Here is a 25,405-nt window from a genome sequence, read left to right on the forward strand (position 1 = left end):
GATGCTCATGTCAGTTTCGTTGGGCACGAAAGCCTCCCGCATCCCGGTCACCGCTTTTATTGTCGGTCAATCGCAAACACAGAAATGGCACAAATAGAAAGACTGAAACGAAGCAAGCGATAGCTTCTAAAACTCGATTCGCTTTCCGTCCGGGTTCGCTGAAACGGCCTTCTCGATCACGCATCGCTGTGGCAACAAACATGGCCGCCGCCTGATCTGGCTGCTACCAACGCGCTCAGTGCGTATCGCCGATATTTTCCCTGGTTTATTTTTCGCTATCAGCTGGGTTCCAGTCTATTCATTCTATCTGTTGTGGCTCTGAACAGTGACGTTAACGCGGGGATATGGTTTGAGATTGGTGCCAGATTACGGGAAGTTGGGCGGCTCGAAAAAACGTTCATTGAAATGTGGGGCCTATGATTTCGGCGTGGTTTGTCCTTGAGTGCGAAACGTGGTGCGCGCGTCTATAATCGGGTTCGTGAAGTGGATTTTTTGGCTTGTTGTGCTGTTATAAAATGCTGAGGTGCTGCTGTGCTTCGAAGCGCGATCGCGAGCCTCAGGGATGGAACGGTCGACACGAAAGCTGCGAGCTGTGCTGCGGCGCCGCGACCTGTTCAGGCAGCGCCCAATAGCTGCAGGACTACACGGTTGCCATAGAACGCGACTATAATACTTGATGTATGCAAAGTGAAATTTATTGCCAAAATCTAGGTGGCTAAACATTGACACTACTCAAATGACCATAGGGTGAACCTGCGCCCCGGGGACTGAAACGGGTAGGCTGGTTGGGCTATGCGACCGTTAGCTCGAAGATGCTCAACTGTTGCCGTGACTACAGTCGTTCGTACAACGCAGCCTGGCATTACAAAAATGATAACTTTAGCATTAAAACAGCAAAAAAACGCAACAATTGCGGAGCCCTTAAATTTGATAAGTTTTAGCAGTCCGTCTGTTCCGTCGTGTACGTAGTTACCGTGCTCACCGGGACTCGTCTGAGCACTTGGGCATTCGTAGCCGTAGGGGGATTAGTTCCGCGGACCTGCCTTCGCCTTGTCCGCACCTCGCCCTTCCACGCGCGCAGGCGCAGACCGGTCCGGCAATCCGGTAAGAAAGTAACCAACAGAACAGACGGACTGCTAAAACTCTCTAATGTTAACGGCAGTTTTGTTGTCAGTGTTGCGTGCAGGTGCAACACAATATCACCAGTTATTTGTGATACTCTTTGTGATACTCTTAAAAACTCTTTCAGGTAAGGCTTTTTGAGTGTTCTGTGTATTCAAAACTGATTCAAATGTGCACTTGACCCTGCAAATTGCTGAAATAATGATTTTTAAGCTCACAAGACGATTTAATTAATGTCCCTAACTGCTCCTAATCAAGATTCTTCTGCTCCAAAATCGAAATTTTGCTGCTCCGAAAACTGCTCCCAAATCTGTTTGGGCTGTCTCACCCCTGCTGATGCTGCGGAGAGGGCCATCCTTCGGTTAAGGAAGATGAATCAGCGCAGCATAACGGATTTTTTCACGCCATCTACGTAAAAGGGTACGTGGTATGCGGCAAGTAAATAAAAATCAGTTTCTGCGTGTCTGATTCCAGTTTTTTGCTGTTTTCCGTGCAGCACTTTACTGCGCGGCCGCGGCCGCTGCGGTAGCGGATGCATTCTCGGTGACCTACCTCTGACTGCATGCCGTCGCGTACGGTAATCAGTATTACAATTAGTCAGTGGCTATAACGAACTAATGGTTATAACGAAAAAAAATTGGCACCCGTTTGACTTCGTTATAACGAGATTTAAGTGTAGTGAAAAGAAGAATGGGCATACATACATGCGTGTGTGTGCACACAGTCACAATCACATGCGGCGATCAATGCCTGCCTCGTGAGCGAATGCCCTGAGGGAGAGCAGTGTGTAGTGGCTGTTGTTGTTGGGGGTGGTCCATTGGTGCAGGGTGGTGATGTGCGGTGGCAAGTACTGGGCATAGAGGTCGTGGTAGCCAGGTCATAGAGTTTCTCACTAACTCACCTAGAGTGGAATCTGGCACTAGCGTCAACGTGATTCGGCGAAAGCGCTCTACGCCTCCATGAGTGCCGCCATAGTGTGTAGTTCGGCCGGAAGTTCGGCCAGGCATGGCCGGCAACGACTTCGTGGCTACGCAAATTGAGTTTTTGTTAAAAAAATTGCTGCCAAAAGTGTCGCTGTTAACAAATTTTATTTTGTATGAGACACTGTGTTAGAGGTATTATGTTGCAAAACAAATTTGAGGGTTACAAAGAAAAAAAAAAGCAGAAGTCCTGCCTTTGGCTCACGCCACCAGATACAGCGGGCTGTCCTGGATATATTTTTCAATTATTACATACTCCAAACAGGGTGAGGTTTTCTTTTATTTTTTGTAATATTTAGCTGAAAAAAATTATTTAGGTTGTCTTAAACTGTGTTCTTGCTTCCTTTCAATACAGTAATATTATCGTATGCTACGCGCTTTAGCAGGTGAAGCAGATGTAGCATAGAGATGCAAGAATAATGTAATCACGTCGTATTTATTTGGTTTTTCCAAGCAGATATAAATAGACCTAGAGGCGAAGCCTATTACCGCAAGTAAGTCTTCAATATCGCGCACAAAGCATTATGATATGGTATGAATGCTTTAAACGACAAATAAATACTGGCTTGTCGAATCGCTATGTACATTGCCTCATTGCACCTGGCCAAGGCAGTGCATGCTTCAAGGGGTAAGTAAACGCAGCGACGGCGACGAGCGACGCGAAAATCGTAATGAATGTGAGCAGAAAATGGATAGTGTGGGCTAGCGTAGCTTATTTAATGGCTGTAGTGTGGGCGACGGTGGCTAGCGGTATGAAGCGGTATGAAGTGGCCGCTGGGACCCTCGCTCGTTTTTTGCCAACCAGAAGCAGCCCACAAGCGAGCGGCAGTGGCGATACAGTGAACTGTAGCGACGAAGTTGCGCTACTGGGAGTTCATCAAAAACAACGAGGTGACCGCGAATTCGCCTTGTTTCGTCCTTGAGTGTGAGGCGCGGTGCGTGCTTGAATGAAGTTTCGGACTCATTGCGGTGTTATAAAATGCTGAGTTATTGCTGCCTTTGACAGTGAGCTTGCTATACTCGGTGACAACTTAAGAACGGCACCGGAAGTTGCCGCTGTGCCTTATCACCGTAGCCGGATGTTTCTCCGCGCGGCGCAAGTAGGGCGTTACTGGGAATATTTTGAACATGGCGTGAGCCGTTCCCGTGATTTTTTTGGGCTTGATATGCTTATAAACGACTCCAGTGACGACAAACAAACTGCGTGAGACAAGGCAGACGATATCACGCATTCATAGCAAACCCCTTTCAAAACGCGCGCCTACTGACGTCACGGGTCCAGCGCTTTGGCGGAGTGATACACTACATGAGGTGGTGCCGTTCTTGAGTTGTAACCAAGTATAGCGGCGGGATTGGGATGATCGACACTGCAGAAGTGGCGGCGCAGGCTACATTGCCGCAAAATGTTCAAGCAGTGTCCGATAGTGGGACGGGTTATTATTGCAGGCTAGTAATAAAGGTTCACTAATCTGAAGTGAAATTTAATGCCAAAAGGGACGTGGCTAAATATACAAACATTACTAAAATTACGATCCTAGCGAACGTGCACCTTGGGGATTGAAATGGAAGGGCTGACGGGCTGTTACCTCGCTTTGCGCAACTTTTGCCGTGGGTCTACACTTCTGCGTAAAAGCCGAGTCTGGGATTACAGCAATAATTTCGGCATTGACATGATAATAAAAGTGCCTTACGATTGCTTAGTTTTTCAATTCGATGTTTTCAACGGCACTCCACACTGTCTATGCATAGAGCTTTAAGAATTAAAAATGGTTGCAAAAAAGTAGCGGAGTTCATACGTTGTGATACTCTGGTCGAAAAAACTTTATTTAAATGCTGTTTCTGTGTTATGTACGTTCAAAGCCAATTAAAAAGTGCACTTTTCCCCCAGTTGCCAAAAATTTTATTTTTTAGGATCCTAAGGTGACATAATTAATGTCGTTCTTCGGCTCCAAATCGAGGTTCTTCTGCTCCAAAATCGAGATTTCGCTGCTCCAAAAACTGCTCCCAAACCTGGTTCAGCTGTCTCACCCCTGGCCATGTTTCTGCAACTGTTTTTCTCTCTCTGCGCGTTTATAAAAGAGCGTTTGTTGGCATTCTGCAGCAGCACCAGTCAGCGTTCAACCTTTTATGGCAATCTTAAAGAAAGCTGCGTTCATTAAACTTTTTTATTTGTGGTGTTTGACTGAGGATGCACTAACCCAGCTACACTTGTACCGAGACACACTGAAAAGCAGCTTAGCCTGGAAAGAGCAGGGAAAGAGCAGGGCAACAAAAGAAGTTTTCTCGGTGTGTTGATCACCGTAACTGACTTTGTGCAGAGCGGGGGCAATGGAGGGCATGCATTCGCCTTCGCATGGTAGGTGCATTTGCGCTCACAGGCACATGGTGCTGGCTGGCGTTGCAACAAAGAATCACCATCTGTTTGCGCTAAGGTTGCATGGTATGCCAGCCATAGAAATGACCGGTAAGCCGGTGCGCTTCTTCGCAGTGACATGCGGAGCACCAGTGGTGCTGGTGTGCCTGTCCTGAGAGACAAGCACATCAGCCCATCTAAGTTCTGTTCTGTAATCTCTGTGAAGCAGCCCTGTGTATTCTTCAGTTATATATCACAGCAGCAAGGCAGACCATTATTTGCCTTTCCTAGGTTTTTTGTGCCGTGTTTGACAGCGGGAACCCCGGAGTTAAGTTGTAATGCAAATGTTATAAGCATTTTACTTTAAAGGTGTTGTGCCACCAAATTTGCTGCTTGTGCATTCTTTGTTTCAAACGTTTTATATTTCGTTAGAAAGCATGATACATGCTCTCACATGCACATATTCTGAGTAAAAAAAATATTATCGCACGATTCATGTGAACAGGATTCGGTTTCGGTTTCTGGGCGCCGATTCAAGCAGTGACGTCACAGTATTGCGAGGGCGCTCTGCCACGTGTGTCTACCATGCGGCGCTGCGGTACGTTGCGACTTTACTGCGGCGTCCGCTCCCCCACATACATGCTTCACCACGGAAGTAAACACGCCGACTCGTCACGTCAAGCCGCGACAGCTCTGACACGGATTCTTTGTCTGCATCCTCGGATGCAGACAAATGAAAACCATGGATATGCAAACCATTAAAAAAAAAAAAAAAAGTTGCCCCTGTTGCGAATCGAACCAGCAACGTTGACCGGGCAGGCGCAATGCACGAGACCACTGAGCCACCGAACAAACGGTTTCACACCGCGATATAGCCGGTGTACTAGATGGAGGCCCATCCCTGGAGTCGTACGTCGGTGTTTACTACCTAGTTTACAGAATTCCTGACTTGTAAACTAAATTTCTTAAATAGCGCTTGCGCAGCAAGGTTCCGCAAAGCCCCCGCAACAGCTTATCGCCATCAACTCTGCTCTTTTGCGAAAGCGCTCGCAAAAATAAGTGTGCCCGGCTGCGACTGCGATTTTGCACTGAAGGGATAGTGCTTGCCGTACTTTGGTTTCACGTTTTACGTTAAAAACCTTTGCCGATACTGATCTCTTATTACCCAAATTACCCTACATAACTCTTCTTCTGCACGAAACTGACCTTATATTTTCTACAGGCGAGCCGATCGCACACGCATTCCGGGGTAGCGGCGTCGCCGAAGAGCACGGCTGAAGCGTCGAACGCCAAAATACGGATCGCATTAGCGCTAGTGTTGAGTTGTATGGGCTTCATGGAACTTACTGAGTTTATTACACTCCAGAAACTAACAAAATAGAGCTGCGTTCATTGCAGCACGAATGTTGTCGTGGCGCAGTTTTCGCTTCTCGGTCGATTCCCGACGACGCGTCGGGTGACCAGTCAGGCGACCGGTTTCGTTGGCGTCTTCGGTCGGCGAGTCAGTCACACTACAGCGACTTTCCATCGGCCGACGTGTTTGTGTCGCCGTCGGCGTAGTGTGACAACGCGGTCTGGCAATTCGACAGTTGGCCGATGGTTTGTTGACTCGTCGGCGTCGCGTCGTCGCCGCCGTGGTGTCGGCATAGTGTGTCTCATACGACCAAGCGACCAAACAAACTGTGGTAACTGGAGTTCACGTTGACGTCGCTCGAGTCGCTAACGTTGTATGACGTCACAAACTTTGTTATGCTGGCAATTCACTGACGTCATGGTAAGTGGCGCTAGCGATGGGTCCCGATTTCCAGAAGAGCATTTAGGTAATTTTTAGAAGTGAATTAAAATATATATTAAGCGCTTGCTGTACCCAGCACTTCATGTTGAGGGTGGCTGCATGCAGAGGAAGCTTACAGCAGGCTTTTTACAGAGTTAAAATTTGGTGGCACAACACCTTTAAGTTTATCTTTATTTACATGTCCTCTGATGCACCCAAATATAAAAGGAATGCTTTTTCAGTGTAAATAATTATTTATCAGTGTCATTCAGCAAATTACCCAGCTTTCATATTCTACTTCAGTAAATGCCCTTGTGCCGAAAAATCTGAGATTTTCTGTTTCAGAATTTTTTCATGCTGTAACCAGAACACTACCATAAAATTTCACAACGAGCTTTTGCATGCTGGTTGTTTCCTGATGACTGTCATTGTTTCTTTTTTCCTCATCTTTTTTTTGCTAAAAGAAAAGTGATGCTCGCCTTTAAGGCACACTATATTCACCAGGTCTTAGTCCCAAGTGTAGCTGGGTTAGTGCATCGTTGGTCAAGCATTGCAAAAAAAAAAGAGAGAAAAGAGTGCAGCTTGCTAATTCCGAAGACTGTTAAAGGCTGAGTGATCCATGGTGTTGCTGGAGAATAGGAACAGATACACTTTCATAATCGTGTGAAGTCAGAAAAGCAGTGGCATAGAGGCAGCGCATGGCACGGAGTGTCTCACGATGTGTGACTTCGGTCACTTAAACTTCAGAGTGAGCAAAATAATGCAACATGTTTTTTTGCAGTGTTTAAGGTTGCCACCTTTCCCCGAAAAAAAAAAAACCGGCCCTTCGGGAGAGGGGGGGGGGGTGGTATTTATAAGGCTGAATTTGCGGTGAAAAAAAAAAAAAGAATCCATGTTTTATGGCATGCAATGCCATATGCATTGTAACGTTTTCCTAGAGAGGAATCAACATAACGTTTGTACTGAAAGTTACTGAAATTTTGGTTATTGCTCTAAATATTCTGCCCTGAAAAGAAACCGCACATACTTCATCCATTAAAAGCTCATTTTCGCATCTCGCCCACGCTCGCCCGCATATTTTCTGCGCAGCTTGCCGACACCTATTTATCGTCGTAGTTGCTGAATTAACGCTTATAAAATGGCAAACAAATAAATAATCGCGGCACGATGACCAAAAAACCGGCCAATGACGGCCGGTTTTAAGTACGGACCGGCAACCGGCCCGCTGTCTAAAATACCGGTCGGGCCGGTCAAAAACCGGGAAGGTGGCAACCCTAGCAGTGTTAACGTCCTTGTTGAGGAGTCTGGTTTCCCTAATTACTGAAAAATTGGGACTGGCCTTTTTTGTTGTGATTTTTAAATTTACGAATTTTTATGGAAAAAGCACAACAGTTATTTTTTGTGAGTATTTAAATTTTTCCTAGACAAGCCATCCTTTACAGATGTGTTTAAAAGTATCTGGCTGACATTGCCATTTAAAAATGTCTCACTATCACAGGCACAGCTTCCAAAGTAAGTAGCAATCAAGTCTGATGTGATTTTATGATAAAAAAAATTCATGCCATTGCAGAATACACAGTTTGCTTTATGCTTATTGCCATTTTGATGTAGTTCTTGGTTTCAAACAGTTTTAAACAGAACCCTCATGCATAGCCGTGCACAAAGCCACAAAATTGGAAAAAACTGCAGCTGCTGGAGGCAGCCTATCATTGGCGACACATTTACAATTTTTTTGTCACAAAAGATGCACATTAAGAGGAAATGTTTATTTTTGAGTTATTGAGTGGTGTATGCATTACTCGTAAAAATGCGAGAAAAAAATGGCTGACGATTACAATATTCCCTAACGTGAAATTTGTGCGCAGCATGAACTGCAGTCTTCTCGGTGAAGGTGCATTCCTGCTGTGTCTCAGGAAGTGATCGCTGCATCAGCGAGCACTTGGAGGGGACCATGTCTGTTGCAGTCCTCTGCATAGTGCCCTCCCCTTCACACTTTTGCCATACTTTCACCATTCACTTTCCTGCGCGCTCTATGGTGGCCTCTTCGTCCTCTTGGTTACCTCGTAGCATGTGGCCGCGGGGGAGCGTCTCGTGCCGCCTTGGCATACCGCCCTCCCCTTCACATTTTTGTCACACTTTACTTCTCTGTTTTCCTGCTTGTTGTAACTCGTCTGTCTTCGGTGACCCCTCCGGTCGGGCGTTTACAACGAGGGACGACGGCGCTGCAGAACCACAGGGGCGGGCGCTTTTAAGTGCTGCGCACTGGACCAAAATCTGTATTTGCTCGCATAATGAACCCACTCGCGTAATGAACCCTCCCCCCACTTTTCTTCTTGAGAATTTACTTTTTTTGTCACTTTGAATAAAAAATGCAGCGGGAATATGTTTTTATCTCAGCATGGTTGCTCATGCTGCAGACGATCGCAGTAACTTGGCATCACGCCTCAGTACACGCAGAAATGCTAAAAACGCATTCCAACAAAAAGAAACCTCAACCGTAGCAAGAGACGTGAGTGGGAATGCTGTGGCTCACAATTTAGAAATTGTGCGCTTGCGGAGCGCCGCCTGCTGAACACAAAACAAACCTTGCGACATAAAAACGTTGCGGCGTGTGAACAAAGCGCAAAACGTACTCCGAACTCCTTCCTTGCTCTTTGCCGTTCCGGCTAGTTTTGGCAGCGTGCAAAACAAAGCACTAAACGTACTCCGCACTCTCCTGCTCTTGCTGTTCCGCGACTTCGCCGTGACACTCCATGGTGGTGTTGTTCAGCTGTGTTGCGATCTTTTTTTGTGCTCCTGGTGCGTGCCGTACGATGGGCCAGTACATGAGCTGCACAGACGGTTTTAAACTGAATGTGGTGGAGCACGCGTTGATGCATAGGAAACTGCGCGGCTGGGTGGCACTTCAGTGTTGACCCACTGCGTGTCTGCTACGACAGAAAACACAGTTTTTGGTCGGTGAACAAGGATCGCCGTGTTCCGTGGGCCCAAAAAAGGGAGGTTTTCGGGTGTGAGAAAAGAAGTTTTTGAGTGCCTTGACGGCACGGAAGATGGTGCGCTGCGGGCCAACTACGAATGTGAAGCCGCAAGCGACTTCAGTGAGGAGGACAGCTCCATGGCGAGCAGGGGGCCACTGGCATGTTCAGAATAAAAAAGAAATGCCATTACATAATCACCGAGGTGTTTTTACAAAAATGGCAAGGCTCTGATGCGCTTCTCTTAGCAACTTTATTGTGTTGAATTTCAACTTTTAAAAAATCTGTGTTAATTTTTTCCCGCATAATGAACCCTCCCGCCAAATTCATGCCAAATTTTCTGGAAAAAAAGTGGGTTCATTACGCGAGTGAATACGGTATGCGAGTGTACATTCATGTTTGACCTCTCATAGAATCAGCTGTTGGGAAGTTGGCGTGGCCAAAATGAAACAAGTTGAAACAAGAAGTAGCCTGCTGATGCCACTGCAGGGTGCGCTTCCTCCACTACAAGTCTTGATGATGATAGCACTGGGCAACATTGAAACCGGAACTGCAATTTTTGGGCTGGAAACTGTGTGATCAGCCTATAATAAAAGTGAGAAATTACACACAGAAAATTTATAAAAAAGGAAGCTTGGGGTTACACGAGGGTTTTTATGGCACCTCGCTGTAATGCTGTCTATGGAGATTTTTGACAGCATCTGCTTTGCACAGCTGGCAGTATTCATGAGCACTAAGAGAAGAAGGCTGTTTGCATGATCTGATATGGAAGTAGGTTGCCTTCTACCCGTGCCCACACGTACACCAAAAATGGCATTAACTTTTTAAGGCCTTAACTCTTTCGTTACCACGCCTATTCAAATCGATCACCGGTGATCGATGATTTATATTGCCTATTTCAACATTTTGTAGTTGTTTCTCGTACACCTAATGCGGCCTGTGGTTAGTCTAGGCACTGCCCTTCTAGAATCAGTTTAAATTTTCCCGCTCCGGCGACATTGAGATTTTTGACGGCGTTTTTTGCGAGCTTAGGTGCGTGTGTTTTTGAGGAAGGGGGCGTGGCTGCTGCACTTGAGAAAAAAGGATGCAGATCGTGGTTAGGCTGCATTACCGTAATATTTTTTTTTGTCAAAAGGTTCCTGGCAAGTCAAATACCAAATAATGAGGTCAACTTTGTAATCCGACAGTGTTGAGAGGTGATAATTACTTGAAAATGGCCCCAGCTATTCACTTATGATCTTTGGTTCGGTCAAAGGGCAGCTTTATTCTCCCAAAGCTTATTTCTGATGGTCCCCCGCATGTCTAGCAAGTGTGCCTGCCATTTTCAACCAGTTTCCAGCAGTTTCGGTTTCGTTTTTGCATTGCGAAATTCATATTTGGCGCTACTACGCAGTTACCCAACTACAAGCTCATTTGCCATGGCGCCTCCGTTCCCCGCTACTGCTCCTCAAAACAAGCATGCCGCTCGCGCTTCCACTTTATCTACGCCTTGCTTTTGCGATAAGAGCTTCCGCTAAAAGTCAAACGATAACACCAAGTCGTCGGGTATCAGTCCAGACGAGGAGAATGCTTCCAATTGGCCTTGAACACCACCAGCTGTTCATCGGCCAGTTTCGGTTTCATACGAGGTATTTCCGGAGGTCTAGTGTCGCTTCTTAGTAGTACTATCTATTCTGACGAAGTCTCCAACAGCCTTGTATTTGTTTCTTCTCAAAATTGTTAGGTGGCGCTGCAATGTAGTAGGCTCGAGGTGCTGAACTCGCTTCACAGCCTGACGGCGGCTTGGTGAAAGCTTGCTGGGCATGATTCTAGCGCATTGTGCCTTATTCCTGCAAGCAGGGCTATCATAGTGAGTCAGAACATGATAATAAACCGCAAATGAAAGTTCTGACTCATAAGTGATGATCAGAACGTCAACAAGCATCCACCAAAGAGTTTGGTTCTCAACTCCAAGCCGATTTTTTTCACATCGCTTGCTTGCCTTCAATATTGTGCCGGTCGTAATCATTGACAAGGTGTTTTTACATCACGTGGAGGCTAATTTGGGCCTTTAATAATGTCAAACTACCAAATTTCTTCCAGAGAACCATCTAAAATAGCAAAATTTGAAATAGTGGTTGGGCTTCACCACATGGCACGGGCACCACGCGCGCTAACATTTTTTTTTTATATCTCACAAATTGCACTGCGCAACTCAATTTTTTTTTCTAGGACGGGTTTTTGAAATGTCTACCTACAAAATGTATATTCTAAATTTTTTCTACTACTGGTCGTTTATTATACACAACTTACTTTTTCTTATTTTCTTCGGCGCGTGGACAAAATTTTCAAATTCGATATTTTTTTTCGCAATTATTATTTAGGAAAACATTATTAAAACTGGTATGGTTGGAAAGCGCGTGGAATAATCTGCATTTTATGTCACTGCAATGTGTGCCTAACCAATATTTATAGCACAAAAAAATGTTTTGTTAGACCCTTCAAAATTGGTCAATTTTGCGCGGTAACGAAAGAGTTAAGATACCGAATTACATTATTTGAGCGGGCCGTGCTACACGCGAAAATGCGAAGGAAATTTGTTGGCCGTGATGGTGATAATGGCCAAAAAGATTAACGCACTCACATTTTAGAAGTTTTTAACCCAGATAAAAACGCCCTACAAGGGTTAAAAATGTTTTTTGTGAAAGAAAACGTTATGAGAAATAGTGTTTTCTAAAAAATGGTGTGAGCCGTTTCTAAAAGTGGCTTCAGCAGCTGCGGCACCTGCCAGCGGTAGCCAAATCCGAAAAATTCAAAACGACAAGTAACACGTTATTTTGCCTTTTTCCTCTGTTTTAGTGAACTTCATCTTTTTCAGAACTTCGCCACCCAGAGTGCACAAAAAATCATGTTATTCCGAAGTTCAGCTACGTTTCCACGTCAACACTCTGGTACTGAGTGTTTCGTTGGTTTCATTTGGCACTCATTGCGCTCGAGGGTAGGGCCCGGTAGGCAGATTTAAGGTGTTCGTGAAGGCGAATGAGTTGTGCGGAACTCCTTAAATCAGAAATGACATTAGAGCGAATGTCATTAGATTTTTGCATGTAGCAATGAATTAATGGCTCACGAGGGTGCTGCTTTGGGCCTGTTGGTATGACATGACGGAACCTTGAAGCGCTAGGACACAGGGACAAGCGAGTGGGGCACACAAGGCGCTACTTCCAACAGTTTTATTAGCAGACGAAAACACATACATATACACATGACCACTGGCCCACGTCATAATACAATCTTACACGTCACACTCCATTAAAAAAATCATGCTTTTTCTTCGATAAGGCGACAGACGCAGTACTAACACAGTCGTGGTCCGCTTTCGCTCAAACAACATGCCACGCTTGCAATTCATGGCATGTATGAGTCGGAGGCTTTCAATGTATTAACAAAAGTTAGGCAGTGCCTTGCACCGCTTTAACTAACACATGAACTTCCCGACAATGGGCCAATCCGGTTTTTAGATTTATGTATTTCATTTAAAGATAAACATGTCTGCTGGTGCTACGCACCACGAGCAAATAAGCCGCTCCTCCCCTACAACTCTGCGCATTCCAAGCTTGTGAAAAGGGGAATCGTAAAATTATGCTTCGGAAATGCCTTAAATAAATCTCATCCTCATTTAATGAGTCAGAGCCTTGGCAATCAAGATGCGCGCTTGTCTCAGGCTGGGTACCCCAAACATGTGTTAGTTTCGGTAGCGAAAACATTGCCCAAGGAACGGAAAAAAAGAGGCAACGGTGAGATCGAGGCAATGCCCATCGAAAAGCAAAAAACGGTGGTAATACCGTAGGTGCATAAACTTTCCCACAATTTGAAAAAGATAGCCGAGCGGTCAAAAGTAAGGGTCGTTTGTCGTTTTTTCGGCTCCCAACAAATTGGGCAAGCTATGCAGACTGACGGACCCCAGCCTTCCCACGAAACCGAGGTGCAACAAAAAGCACAATAACCACTTTGTGGCTTGCGCAGAAGGCGTTGTTTACAGCCTTGCGTTGGACTGTGGGAAAAGGTATATCGGCCAAACAGGGCGGTGCCTCAATGATCGCCTCCGTGAACACGGCAATAATGTAAAGAACAACACTGAGGGATGGTGTCACGCGTCCTACTCGGCAGAGAAGAAGGAAACGGGAAACCCGGACATGATTGGCAAACGAGATTTATCACACAGAACACGTACGTCGAAACCAAACTGGAGTAAAGAAAACTACACGCTCTAGCAATCAAACTACCAAAACATTCACACTAATATATGTACAATGTCCTAACCCACTTCTACCTAACAGCCAAAACTGTCCTAGAAAGATTCACCAGGTGAGGCTTACATAATTCGGAGGTGTTGACGTATGAAGCTGGTTGTTGACGTAAGGAGCCGCGAAGAGCTGGTACCCGCGTGCCGTCATCGCGATGTTGGGTGGCTAGCGTGGTGAGGCTGGTACTCCAGAGGACCTTGCCGTTATCGGGGCCGTCGTAGCACAGGACGACGATACGATGTCGCTGACCGCAGACGCGCGCCCATCGCCGCTGGAGCCTCGAAGGCGTGGGTTGGCGGAACGTCGGGAGACCGGAGCCGATGCGTCGTCGGCCCGCTTCCGCCCAGGCTTGCATGGCGACGTCGGTGCCTTCGGTCTCGTCACTCCAGGCTTCGCTCTTGGGGAGCCCGGTGTGGTGGTAGTGGTGGTGGTGCCAAAAGAGATGGCTTATACCCACTCAGGGGGATTGGCCAGGAAAGGGGCGCTCGCAGAGAGAAATTACAAAGTAATTAAAGAAGCACATTTAAGGAATTAAATAAAATATTAGGGAAATATATACAGAAAAAAAAACTGCTCAAACATGAGACGTAGCCTCAGGAAGTGTTGAAACCAACATAAAATAAACTAAAAAATAAAGGAAAGAAAACATGAAAAGTATGTAGAGAAATAAAACAAGAAGGGAAGCTGGCGAAGGAGAGGTAGGGGGCGGGAAGGCACCGATAGCAGCGATCATACACGCAGGGATCTTTTTGAGGGAAGCCCGGCATGGCCTGGGGCTAGTACGGGAGACGGCCAGATTCCGAAATGAACACGTGCACGGTGGAGCAAAGATCTGCGCGGCTAAAACCCAGTGCCTTCGCCCCGAACAATAAGATCAGAGGAACAGACAGTGGGAAGGTCAATTTGTTAAAGCTGTTTTCTAAGTATCTTTTTCGTATGGAGGAGTACCGTCGGCAGGAGAGGAAAAAATGTTCAGCTGTTTCTAATTCGTTACAAAATGTACAGAGTGGTGAAGGGGCCAGATTGCAGCGATACAAGTCATAATTTAAATTTGGGACACCACACCGAAAGCTGGTGAGGGTAACTTCACAAGCTCGTGACTGACTAATCCGGCACTTCCATGAGTGCTGAAGGTGCTCGAGGTCAGAACTTGCGTACGCAGATTCCGCCATGCTTTGTAACAGGCCTAATCTTCGAAAGCGTGCCGAGGTGACAAAATTTATGGGTGGTAGAACCTCCATCACTGGGCCATCCAATGCAATGCCCACCAGAGTGTCGGCCGCTTCGTTGAGCCAGATGCCTGCGTGTCCAGGCACCCACACCAAACGAAGTTTTTGTAAAGACGGAGGCAGTAAATACCCAAGGGCCCAACGTAGGGGAGAAGACTTTGAGCACGATAGGGCAGTGCAAACAGCAAGAGAATCTGTAAGCACAATTGCGTGTTGTGTATCTGAATGTAGCTTTCTAAGGGCCAGAACAATCGCTAGATATTCAGCATGAAAAGATGTAGTGAAGTCAAGCAATCGGAGGGAAAAGGCCCAATCCAAACCGGGAGAAAAAATGCCCACTCCTGCCTTCTCATTCCGCACAGAGGCTTCGGTTGCAATGATTACATGGGAGGGGAAACCGGTAAGGTGATCTTGCAAAAGGCCTGATAAAAGACTCAATGGGAGTAATTTAGCATTCGTGGGAAAAATTTCATCAAAGGCTACTTCTAAAGATGATACTGAATGATTAGGAACAGGGACAGACAAAAGGGCCACATGTAAGGGGTCTAGTAAGGACTGTACAACTATAACCTGCGGGCGTTTGAATCGGGGCCATGGACTGCCCGGTGTCTCCCTCCGCGTGATCCTCGATCTCCCTTCCTCTTTTTTCTTCTCTTCCTTGATCTCCTTCGGCGTCGTTGCGGGGATTGTCCTTGACTCATGGCACTACCCCCCTCTTCAAGAGTTTTTTTCCAAAAAACTTCTTTCCAACCTCTCTCAGGGAGGCAAAGATTAACTTTAAGCCCAGAGCCTCTGTTGACTCTTCTTGCACTTATTTTTCACAATCCTATTGTTCACCCTCAGAATGTTCACTATCACGCAGTCAGTGTTCACCGCAGTCATCACCCATTGTTCACCATCACTTTCTTCATCACCGTACACTTCACTGTTGACCGCGCACCGTACACTTATTCGCATGTTGTTCCCTAATAGCACAAGCAGCCACTCACCATCTCTAACCCCACCTTAGTCATGTCCGCTCCACACAGTTCACCCCAATTCCCAGTTCACACAGTTCACAGTTCAACACTTCTCTAACTACAATTGACCAATACACACCTCTGAATACATCTATACAATGGGGTTTTTTGAGTACAATCACAATTCTGTCTTACTCTTTCTGCAGAAGTAAACTGTTCTCTTTCTGTATCAGTCCCCATTCCTGCCATATCCAGTCCGTGATAGCGGTCAGCTCCGCAACCCGAGTGCTTCATTTTCACCTTCTTCCAGCGAGCCTTAACGTCTTGCTCAGGGCAACCACTTTGGTTTCTCCAAACAGCTTTCCTCCTACCTTTTCCACAGCTGGCACACGAGCTTTCTCTCAACGGTATCTGAAGGTGCGGAAACACTCCTATCATCCACTCTTCGAGATCACGCAAAATATTTGGGCCAGTTCTTTCCGCTTGTGGTGCAACACCTTTCCCTTGACGTGGCTGACCTTGCTCCCCATGCTTATTTTCGAGCCTGCTTTTGCTCCTCCGCATTGTGGTCAGTCGTTTAGATGTCCGCCGTGTTGCGTACAATAGCTTGTGCAGTTTTCCAGTTTGCTGGTCTTTCTCCAGAGGACTCCGCTGACGCTCTAGAACTTGTCTACGTGTCCAGCCCTCTTCTTCTCGTTGCTCCGAGCTCTCTCTCGAGGATGCATGTTTTTTGCTTTCTGGTGGGCATCCGAGACTGCTCATCTGGGCTTCGCAAAGCATAATTGCCAGCGACAACTAGCTCGTGCATGACATCCCTGTATAAGTCCTTTCTTCGCGTGTCTGTATCATCAACAGTGCACATTTCAGATGGCTTGCGTCACACTGTAAGCAGCATGGTTGCAAGCCCCTGTTCGACAAGTGTGCAGTTGTCGCCAAGCATAAGAACCAGCTTTCGCAAGAGATAATAGAAGCTGACATGATAGCAAAAGCGGACCACGACTGTGTTAGTACTGCGTCTGTCGCCTTATCGAAGAAAGAGCGTGATTTTTTGAATGGAGTGTGACGTGTAAGATTGTATTATGACGTGGGCCAGTGGTCATGTGTATATGTATGTGTTTTCATCTGCTAATAAAACTGTTGGAAGTAGTACCTTGTGTGCCCCACTCGCTTGTCCCTGTGTCCTAGCGCATCAAGGTTCCAGAATTAATGGCATTAAAACTTCAGGAATTTGGCTTCATGTACGTGTGGCACGGGTATTAGAGCCAACTACAGTGGATGCTCATTTCAGCCGTGCAGCAGCTGAGAGCCGGGCAGCGTTCGAGGTGGCCTACGACCCCCCACCCAGAAAGCGGGCCCGCTCCGTCATCGACCTGGTTGACACACTGCAGGTACGTATCCTGAATGCGGGCACCACTCTCTCGTGCACAACCTTGCTCGCGGCTGTCGTCGGTGCCTTCTTCCGCCATCATGTCCTGAGAGGAGGCTTCCACAGGGGACTGTGATACCGGAAACCTGGGAACACGGGGGGGGGGGGGGGGGGAAGCTGTTGTCCACGCGCCAATGAAATACAAAATGAACATCCCAACGGGATGCTGCACGGCAATGGACGCAATCGCAGTGGAAGCTAGCCACCGCCCCCTATCTGTCCTGTCCCTACAGCAGCTGCCCTGTGATGGTCGGGGTGCCTCCTTGGCTACGATGCTCTCACAAGAAGCCAGGGAGGCACTGTAGGGCTCTGCATGTTGAACACTTGATGCCTGTAGACTGTGCCGGTGTACCTTCTAAACTGCAAGGGCCATTGAAGTAGAGTAGGTTAGTTTGAGAAGGCGGAAAAGTTCTACTGTCGTTATAGTTTTACTGAAGTCACTAGGCTAATGCAACACAACGTGTGAAGCACTATCCGTAATGTTGTTGTTAAAAACAACTGGGGGTAAAATGTGAGTGTGGGCACTGCTGGGTGTGCGAAAATTTGAAACTTCTGAATATGGAAGCGAATAACGCACTGTTCGAATCAGCTTCAAATCAAATAGCACTATTCGAAAATTTCCACGTACATTTTCAAAGTACAGTTAAACCTCGATGTAACGAACTTCAGTGTAACGAAACCCTCTATGTAATGAACCACGGAATTTTTCATAAATTCAAGTGTATGCACACCATGTATTTTCACCCTCTGTGTAATGAAGTCTCGTTCGCCGGAATTTCGATGTAACGAAGTTTCATGGAGAACTAGGCACGAAATTTAAATTGTATAGGTATTATTTTGGGAGACGCAAGCGTCAAAATGGAATCTCAATAAAATGCGAACGGCAACACGGGCCACCCAATGCCGCGGATGCAACGAGCTGCAGAGTCTGATTGAGCCCCTTGCCTACCAACTGCATGGCGTGCATACACGGCTGGCGCACTGTTTCTGTTTCTGTTGGGGCTTAATCGTCTACGTGGGCATCAGCGTTAACCGCATGGGGCGTTTTCTCCCCGCAAAACCGCAAAACGCGCCCCGCAAACCACAGGCGCGCTGACGCAGCCGAGGAGACCATCCACGCGATGTGGGTAGCTCCAGCGACTGCTTCTAACCGCCCGCTGAAACGCAACTCGAGGGGCACGCAAGAAAGAAACGCGAATAACGTGGGCGAAATTTTCACAGTAAAACGTCTTACGTACGCGCCGCTTACTAAAGCGCCCATCAAATATTCTCCGCAGTGGTAAGCCTATAATCGCCTCTGGTGGGGCCGCCGCCGCCGCATGCCGCCGCTTTGCCCTTCGTTCGAGTTCGCTCATGCTTGTCGGGTTTTATCGTTTCAGCAAGCATTTGTGATTCTTTATGAGCCTTGCGCGCACGTTTTTTTCCCACCCGTGTCCGCGGTTGCGCACTGGCGGTGGCTTCTGGTGACTCGCACTGCACGTGTGGCAGTGGGAGGAGCCTGACCAGTTTCGCCAATGGGGAGGCACGCACCCTATGGCGGGAGCTTCGAAGCGCTCGGCGATGCCGGCTAGCCAGACGATTAGGCTTACCGCCGCGGAGGATATTTGATGGGTGCTTTCGTAAGCGGCGCATATGACGTTTTAAAGTGAAAATTCTGCCCACGTTATCCGCTTTTTTTCTCGCATGCCCCTCTCGTTTGTCCCTCGAGTTGCGTTTCAGCAAGCGGTTAGAAGCGGTCGCTGGAGCTACCCGCATCGCGCCGGTGGTCTCCACGGCTGCGTCAGCGCACCTGTGGCTTGCGGGGCACGTTTTTGCGGGGAGAAAACGCTCAATTCGGTTAACGCTGATGCCCGCGTAGACGATTAGGCTCCGATAGAAACAAAAACAGTGCACCAGCCGTGTATGCACGCTACGTTTTCTTTTGCAGGAAGCACTTCACGGGATGAACACTTCATTATGACTGCGAATTTCAATGTAACAAAGTAAATTACGAATTTTATCGACTTTGTTACATCGAGGTTTAGCTGTATTTGCAATTTGGAAAATGCAAAAGAACAGTTGTTTCATTTAACTGGGATACATGAAATTATGCTTAGTTTAAAATGAGAAATACCGCGCTAAAAACACACAAGAAATATATTCCTTACAACAAGTTTGAAAAAGTAGGGCACCAGATATACCATATTTACTCGCGTAATGAACCCACTTTTATCTCGGAAAATTCGGCTTAAATTTGGGGGGAGGGTTCATTATGCGGGGAAAAGTTGCAACAGATTTTTAAAAGTTGAAATTTCATACAACAAAGATGCTAAGAGAAGCGCTGTCAAAACCTTACCTTTCAAGTAAAATCACGTAGGTAATTATGTACAGCATGATAGTGGCCCCTTACTCGTCATGAAGCTTTCGTCCTTGCTGAAGCCTCTTGCGGCTTCATGTTTGTCGTTGGCTCACAGCGCATCGTCTTCCATGCCATCAAGGCCCTCCAAAACTTCTTTTCCCACACCGGGAAACTTCCCTTCTTTGGGCCCACGAAACACACGGCAATCCCTGTCCATTGCCCAAACCTCTTGTTTTCACCAGTAGCATACACGCGCTGGGTCAAAACTGAAGTGCTGCCCAGCCGCACAGTTTCCATGCATGCTCCAATACCTCCAGTGTGAAAAAAGCTGTGTAGCTCATCACTGGCCCATTGTACACCGCGCTCCAGGAGCACAGAAAAGGTCGGAGTATTTACGTTGAAGGAATTGTACCTGTGCTTGCCTGCGCTGTGCATGATGCTCGGGGTGCATGTTTCATGGGATCGGAGCAACCCTGATGAGCATGTGGATGTCCTGTGGCACAGTTTCCGGTCGAGGGTGGCTGGTCCGACAGCGTAGCTGCCTCAGCACTGTGTGGCCGGTCAAAGTTTACCTGAGTCGCTCTAGTTGGCTAATGAGGTGGGCACCAATGATCTCCTGTACCTTGCTGTGCACTGGTAGCGCTTCCAGCTTGCTTGTGGCAGTGCGAAGAGTAAGGCCTAGCACTTGCTTGTACGCCTTCCGCAGGATGTGCTAGGTGTACTGAAACATTCGTTTTCTACAGTAAGTTTTCGGGGATGGCATCACGGTTCACAATGTCGAACGCTCTTTTCAAATTGAGAGCAAGGGCAGCCCTGGTGGAGTGGGGGGAAATGTGCGCCAAGACATCTTCCAGTAGTTAAAGGAGATGTCATGAGTTGACAGGTGGGGTAGGAAGCCAAATATTGTGTGTGGGTAAATATCTTTGGCGTCTATGTATGGTAGTAGGTGGGCGAGAATCACATGCTCAAAAAGGAAGGAAGGAATAGTACAGGAAAGGCAGGGAGGTTGACCAGAATACTGTCCGGTTGGCTACCCTACTCAGGGGGGAGGGGATACGGGAAATGAAAGGGAAAGAAAGGACAGCGGTACATATTAAAGGAGAAAATGAGAGAAAGAAAAGTAGAAAAAACACAAGGCGTGACCAGGCAACTAGAAAGGCGGTACAAACAACGCACACAACCAGAAAATGCACAAAACTAATACGGTCCACTGATAAAATTGGCGAACTAAGGGCACTGCACTATAGTAATGTCCCTACAATCGTTCTGACAGGCCCCTTGTCCTTCAAAAAGAGCAGTAGGGCTTTTATAGCCTTTTCGGCCTGTGACGGAGAAGCTGCGTTTGCAATTGCATAGGGAAATCAGAACAGATTTTTGCGGTAGTGGAAGGAAAATAATTTGAATTTGCCAGGATTAAGGGTCATTAGCCAACGGTCACACCAGTTTAATACTTTTTCAAGGTCCTTCTGTAGGGCTACTTGATCAAATGTGTTAGTTATTTTGCGGTGTATACGTAGCACAATAATCTGCAAACATGAAAGTGTTGCATGATAAATTGTTAGGTTAGTTGTTGATGTATAATGGAAATAAAATCGGGCCAAGGACAGATCCCTGTGGCACGCCGGACCTAACAGAAAGTGAGTTAGATTTGACATTTTTGATGAAACAAACTGAGAGCTGTCAGTCAAAAATTGGGCAATCCAGCTTGGAACATCCGGTGGCAGATTTAATTTAGAAAGTTTTATTAGCAGGCGCTTGTGTGGTACTTTATTGAAAGCCTTATTGAAGTCAAGGAAAATGCTGCTACACTATGTTTTTCAAAGGCATTTGGCTGTAATGCCGTTCGAGTCCCGCAAAGAGTCCACAACTGACCTTTGAGGTTCTCAAAGGCCCCCGAAATGCGGACATTCGTATGCTTGGGTGCAGCTTCTGCATGCCGCATTTACAAAAAATTATTTACAAGTAAAAAGAGCATGCTTCGAATAATTTTTCACTTGTTCTTGTTTTCTTTTGCTAAATATACATTTAGAAGGGGACTTTGTTCTCTCAAGATTAGCGGTGCAAAAAAAAAAAGGAAAAACAAAGAGGCTTACGGAAGCCTTATTGCCATTCTACTTTGTGCATGTTTTGTGTGTGTATGTAGGTTATAATCATTTTACCACTCACGAAGGAGTTTGTTGGGAGGAGTTAACCTTGAAATTAAAATATTTTGTCAAATTATGAAAACAAAACAGCAGCAGTGGCCACACCAAAACATGGCGAGTGAACGTGGAACCTTTCAACTGCCTTTGAGAAATGTTGTGTAGATCGGCAGAACACCTTCCTTTTTGAAGGGTATTTGAAATTTCGATGGTCAAATGTCCTTTTAAATGCTCGTGTAGCACGGGTACTACACAAGTAGGCCCTGGCTTTTCCAATGGAATCGTTATTCAAACAACATTTATCTTGAATAACAGCTCTTTATCTGCTTCAAAGATCCTACATTATGTGATAATTAAGGCTAATATTTGTTTAGTTAGGGAAGAGCAATCATGCCCTCTGCGTGGCACTTGAAATGCACAAGCAAATGCCTTTGAAAGTGGTACAGTCAGCATCGTGAATAAAATTATGGGAAGGAAAGCATGTTGCTCCCCATTACAGGAACAGCAAAGCCTTATTGCAATGGGTCGGTATTGAGTTATATATAAAAAGAAAAAAAAGCAAGGCAAAGGAACAATTAGATAACATATGTCCTGTTTGCCAATGACGATTAGTCTTGGCAGACAGGACGTGTGCACCCGCAAAATGACTCAGTCGTACTGAGCGTCATGCTTTCGGCCACTGCAGCTAGCTTTTTTCTGGTTTTGGACCAGGGGTGACTGAGTTGCTCCTTTTTGACCCCCCCCCTCGCAGGCACAGTGGCTGCCCTCGCACTCGGCCCACAGTGCAGCACTGGAGCACAGCCTGTGCAGGCAGTGGCACCCGAGCCACGCGGACCTGGAGCAGGAGCTGATTCGCAAGCAGGAGGAGGTGCTGCGCTCACAGCTGGCCGAACAGCAGAGGAACATGTCCTGGCGGTGACCGCCCCGCCCTGTCTCCGGCTTCCGCGGTGGAGCTGCTCCACCGCCAGTCGACCCAGCTTGCCATGGAGCCCCAGTGCCACACCTGGTCGCTCTTTTCTTTATCCAACGAGACGGGTGTTCTCCCGCTTAGTCGCACACACACTGCACATGAGGTGGCACGTGGCTAGCTGTGAGGGTGTCAGTATGTCCTCCGCAATTGTAAGTGAAGCTGGCCCTCTTTTTGGAGCTCTCTGCCCTAGTTGAATTAGCCTTGCGCCATTAAGCACCAACCATCATCAGGTGAATACATGTATTTTTCATGTCTGCAAACAGAAAGTCACAAGTCCTTGGAGTACAAGGCGTTCTTTAGCACGAGGCATAAGAAAACAAACATCCAGGTGTTTGCGCTATTAGCACAGGCTCACCATCAAAGTTGTACTCCATTAAAAACATCTATGTGCATTTGCATTATTTATCAATATGCACCACTTTCTAGATCAGAGTCTGCGGAACGTAATAAATGTTTCTCAGAGGCTTTCCACTGTGCAACCCGCATTGTCCATGTCTACGTTCATTCCGCCCTTTCTTTATCGTCACTCATCGCAGTGGCTCAGTGGCTAAGGCATTGTGCTGCTGAGCCCAAGGACGCGGGTTTGATTCCTGGCCGCGGCGCCCGCTTTTCAGATGGAGGAGAAAGGTGAAAACGCCTGTGTATCTAGTGTGACCTGGGCCCATAACATGAGGCCTGGCTTCGACATAGAAGGAAATTTGGTTGTAGTAGTATTTGGATCTGTGGCTTTTGTAGCGAACAATCAAAAAAAGCATCCAGTGTGGACAGTAATCATAGATTGAAGGGAGAAAAATTGGGGTTGAGTATTGCACACACTTTAGCTTCCACCATCTTCAGTTCATGTCACATCGATGTAATACTAGCTCGTATTCTTACGTCAGAGCCACCATCTCACCTTTGTTGACCAAATTCTTGGCGACATCACGTGGCTGTCTTGAGCACAAATTGGCATCCTGAAATATTTTTTGTCCTGTTTCAATCCATGACTGCTGTACGTGCATTGAATCGTACTTCCTATGCTGGGCTCCCACCTTTCGAGCAGTTTCTAAATGTCCTCACGCGATTCACTTCCCTGAAGGTAACTTTCGGCTGGCTGAGCTTGCACAGAATTCTGCTTCTCCCTAAATTCAGGGAATGTATCAGGGTTTGCGCAGGTCCTTGAAAACCCTTGAATTTAGAAGTGTCAATTTCAATGACTGGAAAGTCCTGGAATTTTTAAATTGTCCTTGAAAACCCTTGATTTTTCTGGAGAGAACCAATGGCCCTATCTTTTCACAAGTATTTAGAATGTTTGTGGTGGATTTTAGGTGTTAAAAATGTAAAGAAACATTGTAACAATCAAGTTTCAGTGTATTGCGTGAAATTATGAGTTTGGTGGATTGTCATTATTACGAGGCAACATTGGGATCAGCACTCCTCAATAAAATCCATGTCACAATACAATCCAGTGAAAGCCGGCTTCTGTTCTCTATCTTGCATGTTCCATTTAGTCTGTGGACGGCCGCTCATTGCATGTTTGCTGTGCCTCATACGCTCCATCTGTGTTTGCTTTTATGTGCAAATGGTGGACGTGTACATAGTTCGTCCTGCCTTGCAGCAACACTTGCTGATTTAAATTCAGCTCATACTCTTGCTGACAAAGCAGAAGAGGCAGGCAACATTAATGAAGTTTTGAAATCAAATAGCCTCAGCAAAACACCATGAAAAAAGAAAGACCTCTAAATACCAACCATGAAATAAAAAATTAAGCTGGGGGAGCATTGACGAACCTGTTAGCGCCTATCTAAATGTGCACTAATGTGCTTAGGTATTGGGCAATAACAAAATTTTGCATTATGTTGAAAAATTTATAAATAATCCCAGATAAAACATTAAATGGGGGCCTTGAAAATGCGTTTTCTGGTCCTTGAAAGTCCTTGAAAACTGAATTTTTGCTTTTGAAGCCCGTACGAACCCTGTGTATGCTTTGCCGGGGGTTCAGTATCCAGCTGTTCTGTGCTTGGTTCTCCTTGAAACAAACGGAGATGTTCAGTCAACATCTCGTGCACCTTGTTGTGGACACTTTTCCTACCCTGCTCATCAAGCATGCTGAGATGGTGGAAATGCGGTCTCAAGAAGGTAGCAGCTTCATTTGTAGGAGCCCGTGTGCTCTGGACTTACACTTGCAGACATCTGGCGAGTCTGTCAAAGCAGCTCCGAGATGCTTATGAAGTCTTGTGTAGTACATCGGAACATGCTGCGTTACCACTTCGTCTTGCTAAAGCTTTTCACTCTGGCCTTTTGGAAGGGCTCCGAGAATTCAACGACCTCCATCAACAAGGACTTACTCCGAGAGTAGACTGCCCCTTGAATTCCAGAGGTTCTCAATATCATCAACGTCAGAGGTCGGCAAACTCACTCATGAGTCCACTCACTCAGACTTATTTGGACTCAAACTCACGCGTGAGTTTGAGTTTGAGTGAGCGCGAGGCTAGTGTGGCATGGTGAGTTTGAGCTTGAGTGAGTTTGAGCCGAGTGATCACGACTGAGTTTGAGTCCGATTGAGTTTGAGTCCATTTTGAGTTCTGAGTACATTTTGAGTTTGAGTCCATTTTGAGTTCTGAGTACATTTTGAGTTTGAGTCCATTTTGAGTTCTGAGTACAGTTTGAGTTTGAGTCCATTTTGAGTTCTGAGTACAATTTGAGTTTGAGTCCATTTTGAGTTCTGAGTACATTTTGAGTTTGAGTCCATTTTGAGTTCTGAGTACACTTTGAGTTTGAGTCCATTTTGAGTTCTGAGTACATTTTGAGTTTGAGTCCATTTTGAGTTCTGAGTACAATTTGAGTTTGAGTCCATTTACATTTTGAGTTTGAGT

The 25,405-nt window shown here is 46.4% G+C and overlaps 1 protein-coding gene across 1 annotated transcript in view; it reads left to right on the plus strand.

Moving 5' to 3' along the window:
- Positions 1-23,017, plus strand: part of LOC144175278 (transcriptional adapter 1-like) — a 74,003-nt gene extending 50,986 nt beyond the window's left edge. Inside the window, exons 8-9 of the mRNA XM_077704370.1 lie at positions 16,964-17,063; positions 22,332-23,017. Of these exons, the coding sequence (XP_077560496.1) occupies positions 16,964-17,063; positions 22,332-22,499 (268 nt within the window). The 3' untranslated portion in view covers positions 22,500-23,017. The remainder of the gene's footprint in view (positions 1-16,963; positions 17,064-22,331) is intronic.
- The last annotated feature ends 2,388 nt before the right edge of the window (positions 23,018-25,405 follow it).

The sequence above is a fragment of the Haemaphysalis longicornis genome, unplaced genomic scaffold (genome assembly GCF_048455015.1).
Source record: "Haemaphysalis longicornis isolate Haplotype H1 unplaced genomic scaffold, Haemaphysalis longicornis Haplotype H1 scaffold_1, whole genome shotgun sequence".
Lineage (NCBI taxonomy): Eukaryota > Metazoa > Arthropoda > Arachnida > Ixodida > Ixodidae > Haemaphysalis > Haemaphysalis longicornis.